The sequence below is a fragment of the Triplophysa dalaica genome, chromosome 25, assembly GCF_015846415.1.
Source record: "Triplophysa dalaica isolate WHDGS20190420 chromosome 25, ASM1584641v1, whole genome shotgun sequence".
Lineage (NCBI taxonomy): Eukaryota > Metazoa > Chordata > Actinopteri > Cypriniformes > Nemacheilidae > Triplophysa > Triplophysa dalaica.
The window spans coordinates 14,017,678-14,032,766 of NC_079566.1; the positions used below are offsets into that span (position 1 = coordinate 14,017,678).

Sequence of the window (15,089 nt, forward strand, 5' to 3'; positions counted from 1 at the left end):
CTCATCCCGCCGTCTGCTCTCCTTGTGTTTTATTAATACTAACACGAGCATGCAAAGAGGATAAAAAAGAGAAACTAGATGAATATTTCATCCTCACAAGACTAAATGCTTCTTTGCAGGAGCAGGAGGCTCATGCCTCTTTGAAGTATTTACTCAGGTTTAAACTAGGACTACATAACAATAAACTACATAACAATAAATAATAATATAAATAATAATATAATCAATCTGAGCACAGTTTGGGACCCGGCTGAGATCATTCTTAAGGGGAACCTTTAAGGGATACGATTTCTCAGGAAAAAATTCTAAAAAGACTTCAATAATAGTTGACAAAGCTCCGAAACATTTCGAAGAAATACTTTAAAAGCAGCATAAAAGACTTTGCTAGGCCTTAGAAAACAGAACACTACTAATCTCCACTGCTTTGATGGTGTTTTGTCTGTGAGAGGAGCTTGAAAGAAAAGAATCTTTAAAGCCCACGTGAACTGCCGATTAGTTTTCTGTCGTCCGTTTCCTCGCTTCATTTTTAAATAGCCAATAGTCAGTAGTTTGCCACAGACATGGTTTATTATGCTTTCCTGTGGCTCTGTGGTTAGAGAATGGCACTACCAACGCCAAGGTCATGGGTTCGATCTCAGGGATGGTGCAGGAGCTGCTAGGTGGGACAATGCAATGGAGGAAAAGTTTGTAGAGTTATGGCAACAGTAATCCAGTCTACATGATGTTTCCTTGAGGCACTGCCATGATAGAATTAAAAAAGAGAAACGCTGGCGAATAATTGCTGACGCTAAACATAACATAACTTTACATCAAGTTCTCTCTGTAGAATGGACAACCCATACTGTCCCCCTCTTGCAATCCAGGAACGTGTCCACTGCTGGGATTTTTTTCATCTTTTGCGCTTTTCTGATGGCAAAACAGCCAGTACACAACACGCTGCTTCAATTCCCATATCTATGGATTATTATTATACTGCAGCCGCTTCTTTCCGAAAGTCAGTCAATCACTATAGTAACGCCAACTCAATGACATCACATACGCAGTCAACGTCACCCACGTCGTAAAAGATGAAAAGCTGTTCTCGTCAGTAGGACATGCAAAGTCTAATGTTTCTTGTGAACAACATGTCAAGATTTGTCAAAATTGCAAAATCTGACACAGTGACATCATAACGGATGAAATTTTTTATAATCTGGTAGATGCAATAAGTCGCTTTGGATAAAAGCGTCTGTCAAATGTGTAAAACGTAAGTGTCACTGTCAGGGTGAATGACGTTCTAATTCCAATGTATTACTGATTGATATTTTATTGGTTTTATTGGTTACTGTAAGAAAGAGACTGACAATGTTTAATGGATATCTGCTAAAAAATTATGGAGTATGATTGTCTGGAGTATGAAGGAATATCCTAAAGATGACTTCAAAGCCCTTAAGTTTTAACTTCAAATCCAATTTTCATAAAAATATTGCATAACGGTTTAGAACAACACAAGGGTGAGTAAATAAATAAAAAATGAAACATTTTCTTTTAAATCTCCTATTGCTCTCCGTTTCATCTTTAAAGTCTTACGTTGAGAAGAGGTGCAACACTTCCACCAGACAAACTTTGAAGTTGTGTTCCGGACATCTCATTTCATCATTCTTTCTAGATATTTTAACCAGTAAGTGTGAGAGATGTTTGAACTGAGCATCCAGACAGTCAGAAAGAAAGAAAGAAACATAATACAGCCTGGAATCTAAAAGAAGGAAGTAAAGAGGAAGAATCCAGAAGAGGCTGCAGTGATCACAGAAAGGCTTAAGATGCAGAATGCTCTCTTGAATGTAAAAAGAGTCTGTGTGCGATTAAAGTATAGAGATTGTTTCAAATCACCTAACCATCAGCTCCACCATATAACTGGACAAAGTGAATACTGCCTTTATGTTTATCACCTCGATCAAGCTTGTCTTTATTATTTTGTTAAAGGCTTTGAAGATACACTCATGTCCAAAAAAACAAGTGCAAATGGAACGCATCAGATTGATGATGTTTTTGTGAGCATGTACAGTATATGTCTGGGGTTGTGATTCTCACCGTCATTCAGGTCGTGCAGTAGGCTCTCCTGACTGGAGAAGTCCAGTTTGGCCTGTATCCTGATGGGAACGGTGACGGATTGACCTGATTTCAGAGGAAGGTGAGACACGGCGTCCTGCAGGTCCCAGCTAATGAACTCGCCAAACAGCTTTTCTGAAATCCAAAAGAAAGAGTTTGTTTGCACTGAGATCTTAAGAAAGGGGATTTTCCTGAAGGGCCGTGTCCAGTGATTAGTTCTTACCCTAAAACAAACACACCAGCTCTTCAACATCTTTAGGATTGCTTAAGAAGGTTTGAAGTAAACACTACGGGACACTTTGACTTAAAGTCTTGTTTTCTGAAGCAGAGGTTCAGAGCAGGACATACTTTTTTGCCACAGAATATTAAATGTCATTTTATTTATGTTTATAATTCAAAGTGGGCTGTTTGTGAGTACTTTTTCTACATACAGTACACAGTGATGCTATAGAAGAACCATTTTCTGTTTACCCAAAAAACATTTACTCAAAGGTTCTAACAGTATAAAACTTTCTTTCTTACTTTTTAAAATCTAAAGAAAAAAGGTAAACATGTTTGTTTGATGGCATGTTTGACTATCCAGTCAATTCAAAACATAAATCACTTTCCCTGCCAAAACTACCAATCTTTCTTTCAAATGTCTAAACATAAAACATCTTTAAGAAAAAACACAAATAACACTGAGAAAAATCTGATCTGTTTTCATGAATGCTGATATCTGCTATGAGATAAATCTCTAAACTCGTTCGTTGTATTCATCACTTGCATGCTAACCAGTGTGTGGTTTGCCATTATTGTTTGCAGACCTAAATGTGTCTGGGAATGTTTGCTATTATTGCTTTCTGTGATTCATGGTTTATTTATGTTTCGGTGTTGTTTTATTAAATGATAATGTAGCCAATGTACATATGCCTACATTAAGTATGTTGTTTGCTGATAGGTGCACATGTTAGTGATCAATGTCAGACAATTTTATATCATCAATAGTCCATCCACATTGTGAATTGATAGTATTGATTTGCTTCTTAAAGGAACAGTTATCTTTGTTAAGGTTGCAACAAAGTAGGCACTGAGCCTAGTGCCATTATGTTTGTGAACTCATTGCTCGAATGTTTTCCTGTTTTTTGCACTTTTATACCTACGGTTACATGTTTCCTCTCAATTTTGCCATCAATTAAACACGTTTTATGGGGAATAGAATCAGTGTCTTCTGAGCCTTCCTACCACCTCCCCTCAACCTACACGGGACGCACTACGACAGCTTGTGAAATACAATTTCCACTAATTTCATATTTTACATCTCATGTTTGATATAGCAACAAATTTAAAGTCATGAAAAGATCACAAAATCAAAAGACGGAAAGAAAAACCACAGCAGAGGTGATACTGGTGAGGTCTTGAGATCGCAAAGATACCCAACGGGTGACCAGCAGTGTATTCGTATATCAACTGTCACAAAACAACCTTAAGAAACAAAGGAAAATATTCTGTGTGCATGCGAACGTACCCCAACAGCTTCACAATACTAACATGGTGTGTAATAAAACAAGAACATGGTATTTTTTTTAAATAGCCATGCAAATACTAAGGTATATTTAATAGCATCCCTGTACCTGTTCTTGTGTGAGTGCTGTCTATTTTTTTTCTGTAATTGTTTCATTTTTCACCTTTTCAGTGCTTATATTTCACAGTTACTTTGTGCAGTTTGATCTTGCCGTGCAGAATAAAGATTTACCAGCTCTTCCTCTCTCTCTGTTTGTCTGTCTCCCAGCATATTAAAAAGACACATGTTCAAAGCTTTATTTAGATGCTACAGCTCTCAAAGCTCTCTCAGGATGAATAATAGAGACAGGCCACATAACAGTCAAACGTCTGCTGCACAAATTACAGCGTGTGTCTCGTGACTTTCAAAGTTCCTGCATGCCAAACAAATTTACTTCCTGAAAATGAGCCAACGTGATGCAACCCCTTACTATCAAGATTTAAGTAAAACAATACAGTGCTATGTTTATGTTTCCAATTAAAATGTTGGAGAGATAAAATCATTAATAAATATGGTCTCTGATTTTCTAGACAAACCCACCAGCTACGGTATCAGAAACACACTAACAAGTGTAAGAAGCTCTTTAGGCTCAAATCTGGAGTGAATCCAGATAGCTATCAACAGGTTTAGCATTTTCATTCAGTGTCTGCGCTAAGGGGAAGAATCACAGCTGTCTGTTTGGACCCTGATCGTCTCTTCAGAACAACACGGGCGGATATAAACAACCCAGACAGATGTTAAACCCTGTTCCACAACAACACGCTCCCGGGCATGCGGGTCGACGTCCGGAAGGGATTCTATCTGGCACCGGCCCTGAAAGGATCAGGACAGCAGACTCCATCCAGGCCGAACACGCGCCGCTGCCAACAGTACAAGCTGTTTTTGGAGACTGGGGGACTCAAACCGTGAGTTTAATCTCTTAGATGTATGGCCGTCTCATATCGAGGATGTAGCCTACTGCCAAAGAGAAGATTGACAATTAGCATGTGGTATGACAAGAGTGAAAAACCAGGTGGAACGTATGTTTTATAAGTCCAAATGGAAGTGTGCCAATGCGATTAAGTGAATTTTGATTTTACATAAACTTTACCAATCCTTATGTTCAACGCACTTCATCACAAAAAAAAACATTTTATTACATTCTCATTTTCGAGCAGATAGACCGTCTCACAATGATAAGAGCTTTCTTAAATTGCAAATAAAATCAGATGTATTGGCTTTATACAATTTTCTAGAGTAGTTTTATATTCATATAATTCCAGGCTGTTAAAATGAGCATTCATTAATAATAACATATATATATATATATATATATATATATATCTACGTGACACTTTTGGAAAGCAAACATACAGCATGATGGCACAAAGCTCAAAAGTAAGACATTCCTGAGAGACACAAATATTTAATACTGCACTATTCCACACACTTCTAAACAGCAGAAACATCATGTACTGTAGTTGGGTTTAAACACCCGAACGATGACTGTAATTCCCTGTGCACAAAAAAGTTAAATAAGAATATATTTTTTCCGCCAACAGTCCTCCAACCACAGGCACATTATTACAGCCATCTAAAAATATGAAGCGGCATTAAATAAAACTCACTGAAAGCTGGACAGAAACATTTATAGACACAACCTCCCGGCAGTGGTTTTATGACCCAGTCCTAACAAACAACGGCAAACGCTTTTTCACAAATTATTAAAAACACTTCATTGTAGTCACAGTTTTGAGCTCATGTTACATATGAAATATTCTGGCTTAATACTGCTTTAATAGTTCTGAAATCACAGCTTACAAGAGAACTGAGCATATAACGCTGGCTGAGTAAACATGACTAAGCGAGGAGGAGCTAAAGTCCACATTTACCGAAGGTGACGAACAGAGAGAAATTCATAATTCACACACACATCATATACACAGAGCTGAATAAAACATCTTCTGTTTCATCATATTAATAACTAGTTAATAAAATATACGTCTGTTCGCTTAAAAAAACAAACAACATGGATTGAAGCATCATTCCCATCTGCAGGAAAACCTATTTGCCAAAACTAGTTTTGAAACACAATGATGCTTGTCTTAGTAAACAACACTCATGACATCATTGAGAGGTCCAGTTGCCTTTGGTTATAAACCAGTTGCATGGCCTCTAAACCATCAACATATGTCACACACGGTCACATCAATGTCTAAAGAAGCATCATGGCTGATTTAAAAAAAGCCTGACAACTAATCTGTGACCTGTCATCAATCAATCAAAACCAGATATCAAACAACATGTGACTACCAAGGACATAAATTCTACATCAACGACCAAAAACCCCAGCCGGCCCAACACCATCTGGCGTCAGAGCAGCAGACAGGTACAAAGATAGATTGCGGTCTAGCAAAAGAGACGTTTTGTCAAAAATGTGCATTTCCATATGTTGAGTGATAAATTGCTCGGTGTTTGCAGACAGAGATGAAAGAGCGAGTGACGGACTCACACGCACAGAGCCGCCGGCATCGCTGCCCTCTGTTGGCTAAAGGAGAGACTGCGGCGGGAAAGCGTGTGTTTGTACACAGATGTCTCATCAGAGCTCTCTCGGCTCATCTTTAATTCATTGTTTGGAGACCCTGCTGCAGACATGGCGAAACAACCGCTGTGTGTGTGTGCTTCAGTCAACACTCACTGAGCTAAACTCAACGGCTCTTTCTGTGTGTCAGTGTTTTAGAGTTCATCATGACCTTGGCTGCTCTGTTTGGACCTCTATCCTTTACTTAAGACACGGTGCCATCTGCTCTTCCTTCGTCCATCACTGGCTCTCATCCAGAACAGCCTACACCCTCCCACCAACATCACAGCTCCAAACCTTCTCCCTGCAGGAGAATCTAACATCTTTGAGTCCTCCAGAAGCATTCCTGGAACTCCAAAAGCTTACATTAACAGATAATTCAGAATCTCCCAAGCGTATGTGCCTTCTGGGAATGCTGACTCACAAAATAACTGAAATTGTGTTCCTGTAACTCAATTGGTAGAGAACTGCAGTAGGTAGTGGCTGCGATCCACAGGAAACTGATAAAAGATGTACACCCTGAATTCTCTGTGAGCAGAGGAGGGTAGAGTAGACAAAATCTTTACTCAAGTAAAAGTATGACCAACTAGAGAAATTGTTACTCCAGTAAAAGTAAAAGTCACTATTTAAAAAAAGTAAAAAACTATGGAGTGAAAGAACTACTCAAGTAGCTAGTTACTTAGTACCTTTGTATCTGATTATATAGGCCTACTATTCATAAAATTAATATTAACGCCAATATTCTAATATTACATTTTAACCAATATTTTTAATTATCATAAGCAGATATCTTTGCAATATACACACAGAGACTAAAGAATAGGCAAAGAGTTTAATTAAAGGTGTTTATATCTTTACATATGTCTCTATGGTTTTGATCCAGTGTGATACTTTTGCTTTTAATTTTCTTTTTCTTTTAAATAGTATTTTAATATATCTGTATCTGGTCAATTTGTGGTTCCTGTGCTTTATCACAAGTTAACATTTACATTGAGTCATTTAGCAGACGCTGTTATCCAAAGTGACTTAACAAGGAGTTTAAGGAGCATTAAGCGATATGTCATACAGCAGCAATAATACAGTAGGTGCCAATACAAAAGACTGGTTTCAACAAAAGCTAGACAACTACCTGTTGAGACAAAGCGAGGGTTCGTTTAAGTATTCACAGAAGAGATAAGTTTGAGTACTTTTTTGAATGTTGTGAGAGATGTGGTTGACCGGACTGAGTTAGGAAGAATGTTGCACCAGAAAGGAGTTGTGAATGAGAATAACACATGCACATTTCTGAAAATAACAATTGATAAGAAGAAACATATCGCTTTATTGCTCACTGAACTCTCTGTAAATCTAAATAAATAGATTTTTTCCCATTCCGACCCGATTCCTAGCCTCTCGATTCTGATTCCCAATCGATTCCGATTTACGATTCCCATCCCTTCCCAAGATCTTGTTTTCTGTAAGGAGAAATGTTTATTATATTTATGTTTATTGTCAAATCGTCTTTAATTTAGCTTATTTGGTGTTTGTTTTCTTTTTGGGCCAATGAATCCTGCTCAAAGTACAAGTGTAGGGATAAAGTTTGTAACCACTGTGGCTCTCAAGGCAAACCGTGTTCCTCTTTAGGTAAAATAATGTTACAAAACCAACTCAAAACAAAGCTCTCAGATTAAAACTATCTCAACAATCCAACCTAGAATAGAAACTTCAGTAAAGGTTACTGTTGCTCTGGAAAAATACGCAAGCAGCATTGAAATGTCATGGGTGACGTTTCAAACATCAGAGCTGCGCAAGACACGCTTTCTTGTGCCGCCTTAAATAAAAATAACCTGCACTTCCGTCACAGACGTTCCTAACAAACCGAAACTCTGAAACATGCACACCACAGTTAATGTCTGCCGGGGCGGATCTTCACACCTCTGGGGTCGCACCTCACTAAATACAAATTCCTCTACAGCAAACTGAAAATATGAACCGCAGCTGTTTCTTCTGTATTCATGTCTTGTGTTGCTGATGTATTGAGTCGAGTCTATCAATGCACGCACAACAAAAACAGCAGGAGTGTTTTTTTTATCCTAATAGGGACTTTGTTCTTGTGTGTAACAGTTGTGTTGGTTAATTAGAGGATGTAATGAGAGCATCTACAGCTTTAGACCCTGAAGGCGGCGTGTGCATCTCACGGTGTGAGTTATTATAAAGAATCTGTGTGTACACATAACCCTCCCACAGCTTCACCACAACGCATCGATTGCAGTCTTTCACAACACTCAAGAGACCTTTAAGCAGCTTTAAAGAGACGGTGTGCGCAGTGAGTTATGTAGTCAAAGGAAGAGTTTACTAAAACATACAAGTTTTGATGTAACCTCATGTTGTTTTAAAGCGATAGAACTTGTTTAGGGGATCACGCATGAAAAACAAACCTGAGTCACTATTTGCTTTGACATTAAAGACAAAAGCATTGCTATGTTCTTGTAGGTGCTACGGAAGGAAGACTGTCAGATGATTTTGAAACAAGAGATGGGAGAAGATTGTTGGTTTTTCTACATGCATTTTCATGAGCTGTAATTTATAGCTATTGTGTTTTTATAAAAATAGTAATAGTTCACGCAAAAATAATAGTACTCATTTACTCACCATCATGCTATTATATTTGAACAAATATACAATTATAATAATATATATATATATTTTAAATAAAAAATATCTGTTGCTTTATACTTACATTTAGTCATTTAGCAGACGCTTTTATCCAAAGCGACTTAAAAGTTAGGTAAACAATGGAAGCAATTGCATCAACATTAGGACAACAAAAAGCATAAGTGCAATAAAAACATGTCTCACAAAACTTTAAATTTCATTGGTTCTTGCATGTTTTGTGAAGACACTTTATATGACAACTACTAGTCACAAGACATACGTTGCCATTTTATTATTTGGTGCTAGAATGGGTTTTTATGTATAAATAAACTCAAAATATTGATTCTTTCCCTCAGACATTTTTATTGACCCAACATTTAGATTAAATGAATGATAGAGGTATGTGTCTTTGGGATCTACAAGAAATAGTCGTGGAAACAACTTATTTGAAGTTTTTCTGAATTTACTGTTTACAGGTGTTTAGGATAAATTATCATTTTGTTTTATCCTGTGAACTACTAACATGTTTCAAATGTAAAAAATATTGTTTCTATTTGCACTGGAGAAACAGGTCAGAATAACAGAGAAGATGACCTGTATTTTTAAGAGTAAGTTCAGATTCCCTTTAAAGCAATATAACAGTAATATTCTTACATGTGTTTAGAAAATAATGTCATAATCTGGTTTTTGTTTACAGTCTTATCATTCTGTCAGTTTTTCACATTAATGTTGGATGACTTTGTCAAGACTGCCATTTGATTTCGTGAAATTGAACTTTATGATTTAATAATCATTTGGAATGGACTCTTCATTTTTCTTTACTTTACCGCAGCTGTATACATAAAAGTCATAATAAAAGTATAAATCTCTGTTGTTTTCAGGTGAAGATAAGAAGTCATATATCTGTGATGGCATGAGCACGAGTCAATTATAAAAGATTTGTGTAAATTATCCATTCGACCCAGTTCTCCCGCAACACCAAATAAAAATAAAATCACTGAATCACACTCCAGTTGTTCTGGTCATGAGCCAAAAAATGATAATTCTAGAGCGTGAGAACATCAAGGATCCAGACACACTGTAGGCATCCAAACCCTGTAGGGCATTTTTCCCGTCTACGAGCGACTGAATCTTCTAACAGTCTGTTTTAATTAAAAGTCCTGGCATGGGCTAAAAGTGCATGTAGAGATCTTCTGCCCAGAATGAACTGGCGGTCCATCCATTCTCTTCATAATGATCAAGCATTTCAGTAGAAGAACTGAACGCTGGGCAGAACTAACATCAGGGGTTTTCTCAGATCAGGTTAAGGGCTTGATGAATCTAGAGCTAACATACAAGTCTGAACCCAGAAACATGGATAAACTCACAATGATCCTCATCCCAAATGACACTTAGAATAAATAAAAAACACCGGGTTAATTCATCACACGCGCTACACAGAGAGGGAAACAATGGATTAGTAAAATCCACAATGGCAGTGAAGTAAAGACAGGAGAGATAGAACTGATGGAGGATGAGTAGCTCACATTGAGAATATAATGAACTTCATGAAGCTTCTCGTCTCAGCTTGACAACAGACTGTTTGAGAATAACAAATTCATGACAAAAGACATAAAGGCATATGAGAACTTTCATAATTACATCATCAAGAAACATTATCTCTGTGTGTGTGTGTGTGTGTGCATGCCTGCGAGAATGTGTGTGTGTGTGTGGCAAGATGAGCGTGTGTTTGTGCAGGTGTGCGTTCGCATGAGTGCAACCGTGTGAGTGTTAAATCTGTATGTACTGTACGAGTGAGTGTGTGTGTGTTTCCCTGTATCTGTAAAGGACAAACTGTAGCAGGTCAGAACACCTGAGACAAGCACATGTAAGCATTAGACACATGTGAATGTACGGCAGAAGAAAAGTAAAGCACAACATCCTGTAGTTCTGCAGAACATGTCCTTGTGACTCCACTGGAGTGGAATCAACTTCAGTCAACTTCAATCAACTGTATCACATCACATCAGAGAAAGAGAGAGAGAGAGAGAGAGAGAGAGAGAGAGAGAGAGACAGAGACAGACCCCATGCTGAGCTTATGAAAGAGAATGTTTGACAGTGGGATTTATGAACTGGTCCCAGGATGCCGTTTTGATGACCGTAGGAAGACAACGTAGAAAGCAAACTTGTGTTACGAGTTTCGAGACAATACAAAAAAAGTAAAACTAAAGTAATTACTAAAGTTAACGGACAAAAGCAACTTCCACCATCACAAAGACACAAGAAATATCATTTTTCATTTAGAACGTGTTGTCGGAGGTGAAATATAGCAGCAGTTTTTCATACGGGTCTCAGGTTTGTGTATCAGGTGACATAAATAAAGTCTGTGGGCAGCTCAAAATGCAGTTCTTCCTCATATCTCATTCCTCAGATCTCTCTTCAATCATATGTACCCACACACACACCACAAACCTCTGGCTTTACCTGTAAATGTGTGTTTCTCTGCCCTTCAGGCACCCTGGAAAACATCCACGATGTGTTCAGCTGCTGAGTTTGACCATTTTTTTGAGCAGTAAAAACTCGGCTGGTTCTGTTGGATCCTCTGAGGTGAGACAGATTTTAAGGACTATTTCACACTGAAGTGTCCGGTTCAGACTAGCTGTAACACTAAGTAATGTACACAAGCCGACTGGTCGTGGATCACATGACTTCAGTTTACATTGTTTTGTTCATGTCAACAACAGGAAAACATTTCGTCTGTCAACTTTCCTCGGTCCAAACTCAGACCCAGTGTAGTTGAAAAAACATGAAGGATAAAACCTCATCTGATGTAAACTAAAATCTTAATGTGATTTCTGAGAAATACTTGTGAAAATCAACACCCAAATATATCATTTTGTGATGTATTTTAGAGGAGAAAGATTGAGCATTGTGTGATTATCTCGGGTAGGAGTGCGATTGTATGCAGCTGCGTTTCTCAGAAGTTGCTTACTGTACCTTTAATTTAATAAAGAATAGCCCAAAGAATGTCTTGGAGAGTGGGACATGACTGTTATATACAACATCGGTTTTCTAACTTTATGATGCCAAGAACCCCCTTTCTAAAATACATATCCATTCATCCGTTGTTCAAGTGTAAAGAAGCATTTAAATTGTTAGATTATTAGTAAATGTGATATTATAAAGACATGTTGTTTCTAAACTTAAATATTTGGCTACACTCAAAGAGACATTTTAATTTCAAACACATTTGTATTGAAGCAACTTTCACTTTGAGATAAAAAAGGAACAATAGAGAAATATACAAATATAAACAACTCTGGAAGCTATGCATGTAGCACAAAAGCAGATTAACACTTTTCGTAGACTTTGCTTTGCCTGACATTTTCTGGGGACCCCTCTCAGGCATCTGGAGGCCCCTGGGGGTCCCCAGACCCCCGTTTAAAAACACCTGCTATACACCATTCATGATACAATACAAGCAGCACAATTTCATATGTACTTGTCATCCACATGATCTCAGACGCATTGGACTGTTCAAGCCACCCCGAGTCATTAACACTGACCCAGCATTACTCAACTAGGGAACTACTTTTCTCAACCTGTAAAATAAGTTATAAAATATAATGTATATGCATTGTTAAAAAACACATAGTGTTAACACAATATAATACATGCTTTGATACCAGTTTAATTGTGTCACTATCACCAAAAGGGCCTTAGCAAACATCACTAATACAAAATTAAAAACATCCAAATCGACCAAAAAAGACTCTATCACTAATATATGAAACAAACACAAAGAGGAATGTTGTTGATTTACTCGCCCCCAGATCCCGAAACAATAGTACATCCAAGATATGGATGGCTTTGTTTTTTTCAAGAAGATATTTATGGAGATATTTGTTCGAAGTCCAATCAATAATTGCAAGTCAAACTTGCAAATACATTCAGCACAAAAGTATTTCTGCCCTTTGAGACATTAAACTGCCGTCTTATAAAGCGTTTCAATTGGTTTGTGCAAGAAACTGAACGCTATTATCGTATCTTCGGGTGAATTCCAATCGTATTCATGTGCTACAAGCACTTAGAAGAGCAGATTATTTGAAGTGCAAGTTCTGGAGGGACATGAACAGCTGTTTTTCCGAAATATAGCCAATTAAAACATACATAACGAATGCAGTATTAAAAACAACACAGTTTTTTCCTAATCTGAGACCATTGTTCACATGGTGTGTCCTCCCATCAGTTACTTTCAAGGGCACACAACTTTAATGTATTTTGTGGGTTATTAATGCCGAAAGATTTTCCAAAATGAATTTCGCATTTCCTATAAACAATCAAAGTATCGGTTTACTCTCTGGGCTTTATATTTCATAGCACAATGTATAAAACATCCCTGTGGTGAAGGTAGAGAAAGACAGAAAGAACGCAGTAGGAATATAAATAAGTTTCCATCTAACTGTTGACATGGCTAAAGAAAATGAAACCAGCAGAGAAAGAAAATACATCCATGAATTGTGTCTCATTTGGAGCTAGATATGTCAAAGCTCTTGCAGTTCCTGTTCCACATAAATTCAAGATCTCCAAACACGAAATAGCTCAGTTTCTCCACCCGGTTTACAACAAATGTTTTCGAGGCACACAGAAACACACAAATGAAAAGATTGTACTTCTTTATCGAGGTGAGTTTCACTATTATTTTGGTTCGTACTCAAAGTAAGATTAGTTAAGAATGCAAATAATCCTATAGATACACCAGAGCCTTATCTACTGACCACGCTATCATAGAGACTTGAGGGACTTCTACACCAAGCACCAGAACACCCTAGCAACATGTTGGGGCCCTAGGCAAAGTCAAGACCTGAGGCCAGAACATTTTTGTTTGAATTGCACAGCAGTATTGAGTCCATGGAATTAATGAGACATGCATACAAAAATAAACTGGATTTATTTTACGTTGAACCACATAACAGCACAATGCAAAAACTCTACCCTTTTTATAAGAATAGACCTTCTCGGTTTTGGGATGAAAAAGTGTCCTTTGTTTATCAGAATAATACAGAATGCTTTTAGCTACATTATAAGAAAGTAAAAGGTGCAAGATTCCTCTTTTCATGCTTCTTTCCATATCATTGTTTTTCTATATTCGTAAAATGTGTATTAGATTTATTTTATTTTGCTTTCTTTCGTTTTTCATCACCGCTTTGATACGTGCGCAAGCTTCAAATTATTTTACTGCTTGAAACCACTAGGGGGCCCCCAAGCGTGCGGGGCCCTACGCATTTGCGCATTTTGTTTGAATTTTACCACTGTATTATTCACATTTTCCCCACTTCTAACTGCATAACTGTGAAGTGTTTTTGTAATAATTAGACTTATTATGACAGACACAGCAACAGGTTTAATATGTAACTGTCACTTTAAGAGATTTTAAGCTAATGCTGAAACACATCCACTGTTAACTTCACTTATAACATTAGTCATTGTGTTTATGTGAACCTTTTGTGTTTTTGGTGGAACATAGAACGAACACTGTATCACGATTAATGATCTCTCTGTAAAGGCAAAATCTAAACTTGCATGTTGCAAACGTGGACAATTTGTAAAATAGAGAGAAAATAAAAGTCTATTTATGATCCAGTGACTGCACATGGATTGTTATGCAACAAAACTTAAAGTCGATATACAATACATGTTAAGTTTGGAGCGTTACATTAAAAAAAAGATTGTTGTTGATAAAGTTGTTTTGTCACCCAGCCCTAACTGAAATATTCCTAAATTTAACACAAAGTAGTAAAGAAATGAAGACAGAAATGTGGAGGCGCACACACAACTCATCCAAAGGACATCAACATGAAAGGAAAGAGATTGTGTGCGAGTGTGTGTGTGTCACTGTGTGTAGAGGCCACCTGCTCAGTCACCAATGCTGAAAGCAGTCTGGGATTAGAAGAAACACACACAAAGACTGCTTTTCATGTCCGTCCGTGTGTGTGTGCAGAATACTGCGAAATGCTAAGAGCGTCTCATTTTACATTCTCAAAAGGCGCAAAGACAGAGGTGCACAAGAGCAGACGTCTTTATTCAAACAGAGAGAGAGCACATCAAAACGCCGGAGTCTTGGGAAAATCTGATAGGGGTCGGAGTGATCAGACTAATGCACAGACTCTATTACGAGCTGGAAACAATCAGCGCAGCCTTTGAACCGCCATCCCATTACAGGACGAACGTCGTATCAAAACCACTGCGGCATTTACGCTCGATAGAGAGTTAAGAGTGTATGTG

At 37.6% G+C, this 15,089-nt stretch overlaps 1 protein-coding gene across 1 annotated transcript in view; it reads right to left on the reverse strand.

Annotated features, from left to right (window-relative positions):
- Window positions 1–15,089, reverse strand: part of trappc9 (trafficking protein particle complex subunit 9) — a 168,556-nt gene that overhangs the window by 103,003 nt on the left and 50,464 nt on the right. The window contains 1 exon segment of the mRNA XM_056741217.1: window positions 2,071–2,223. Within this exon segment, the coding sequence (XP_056597195.1) occupies window positions 2,071–2,223 (153 nt within the window).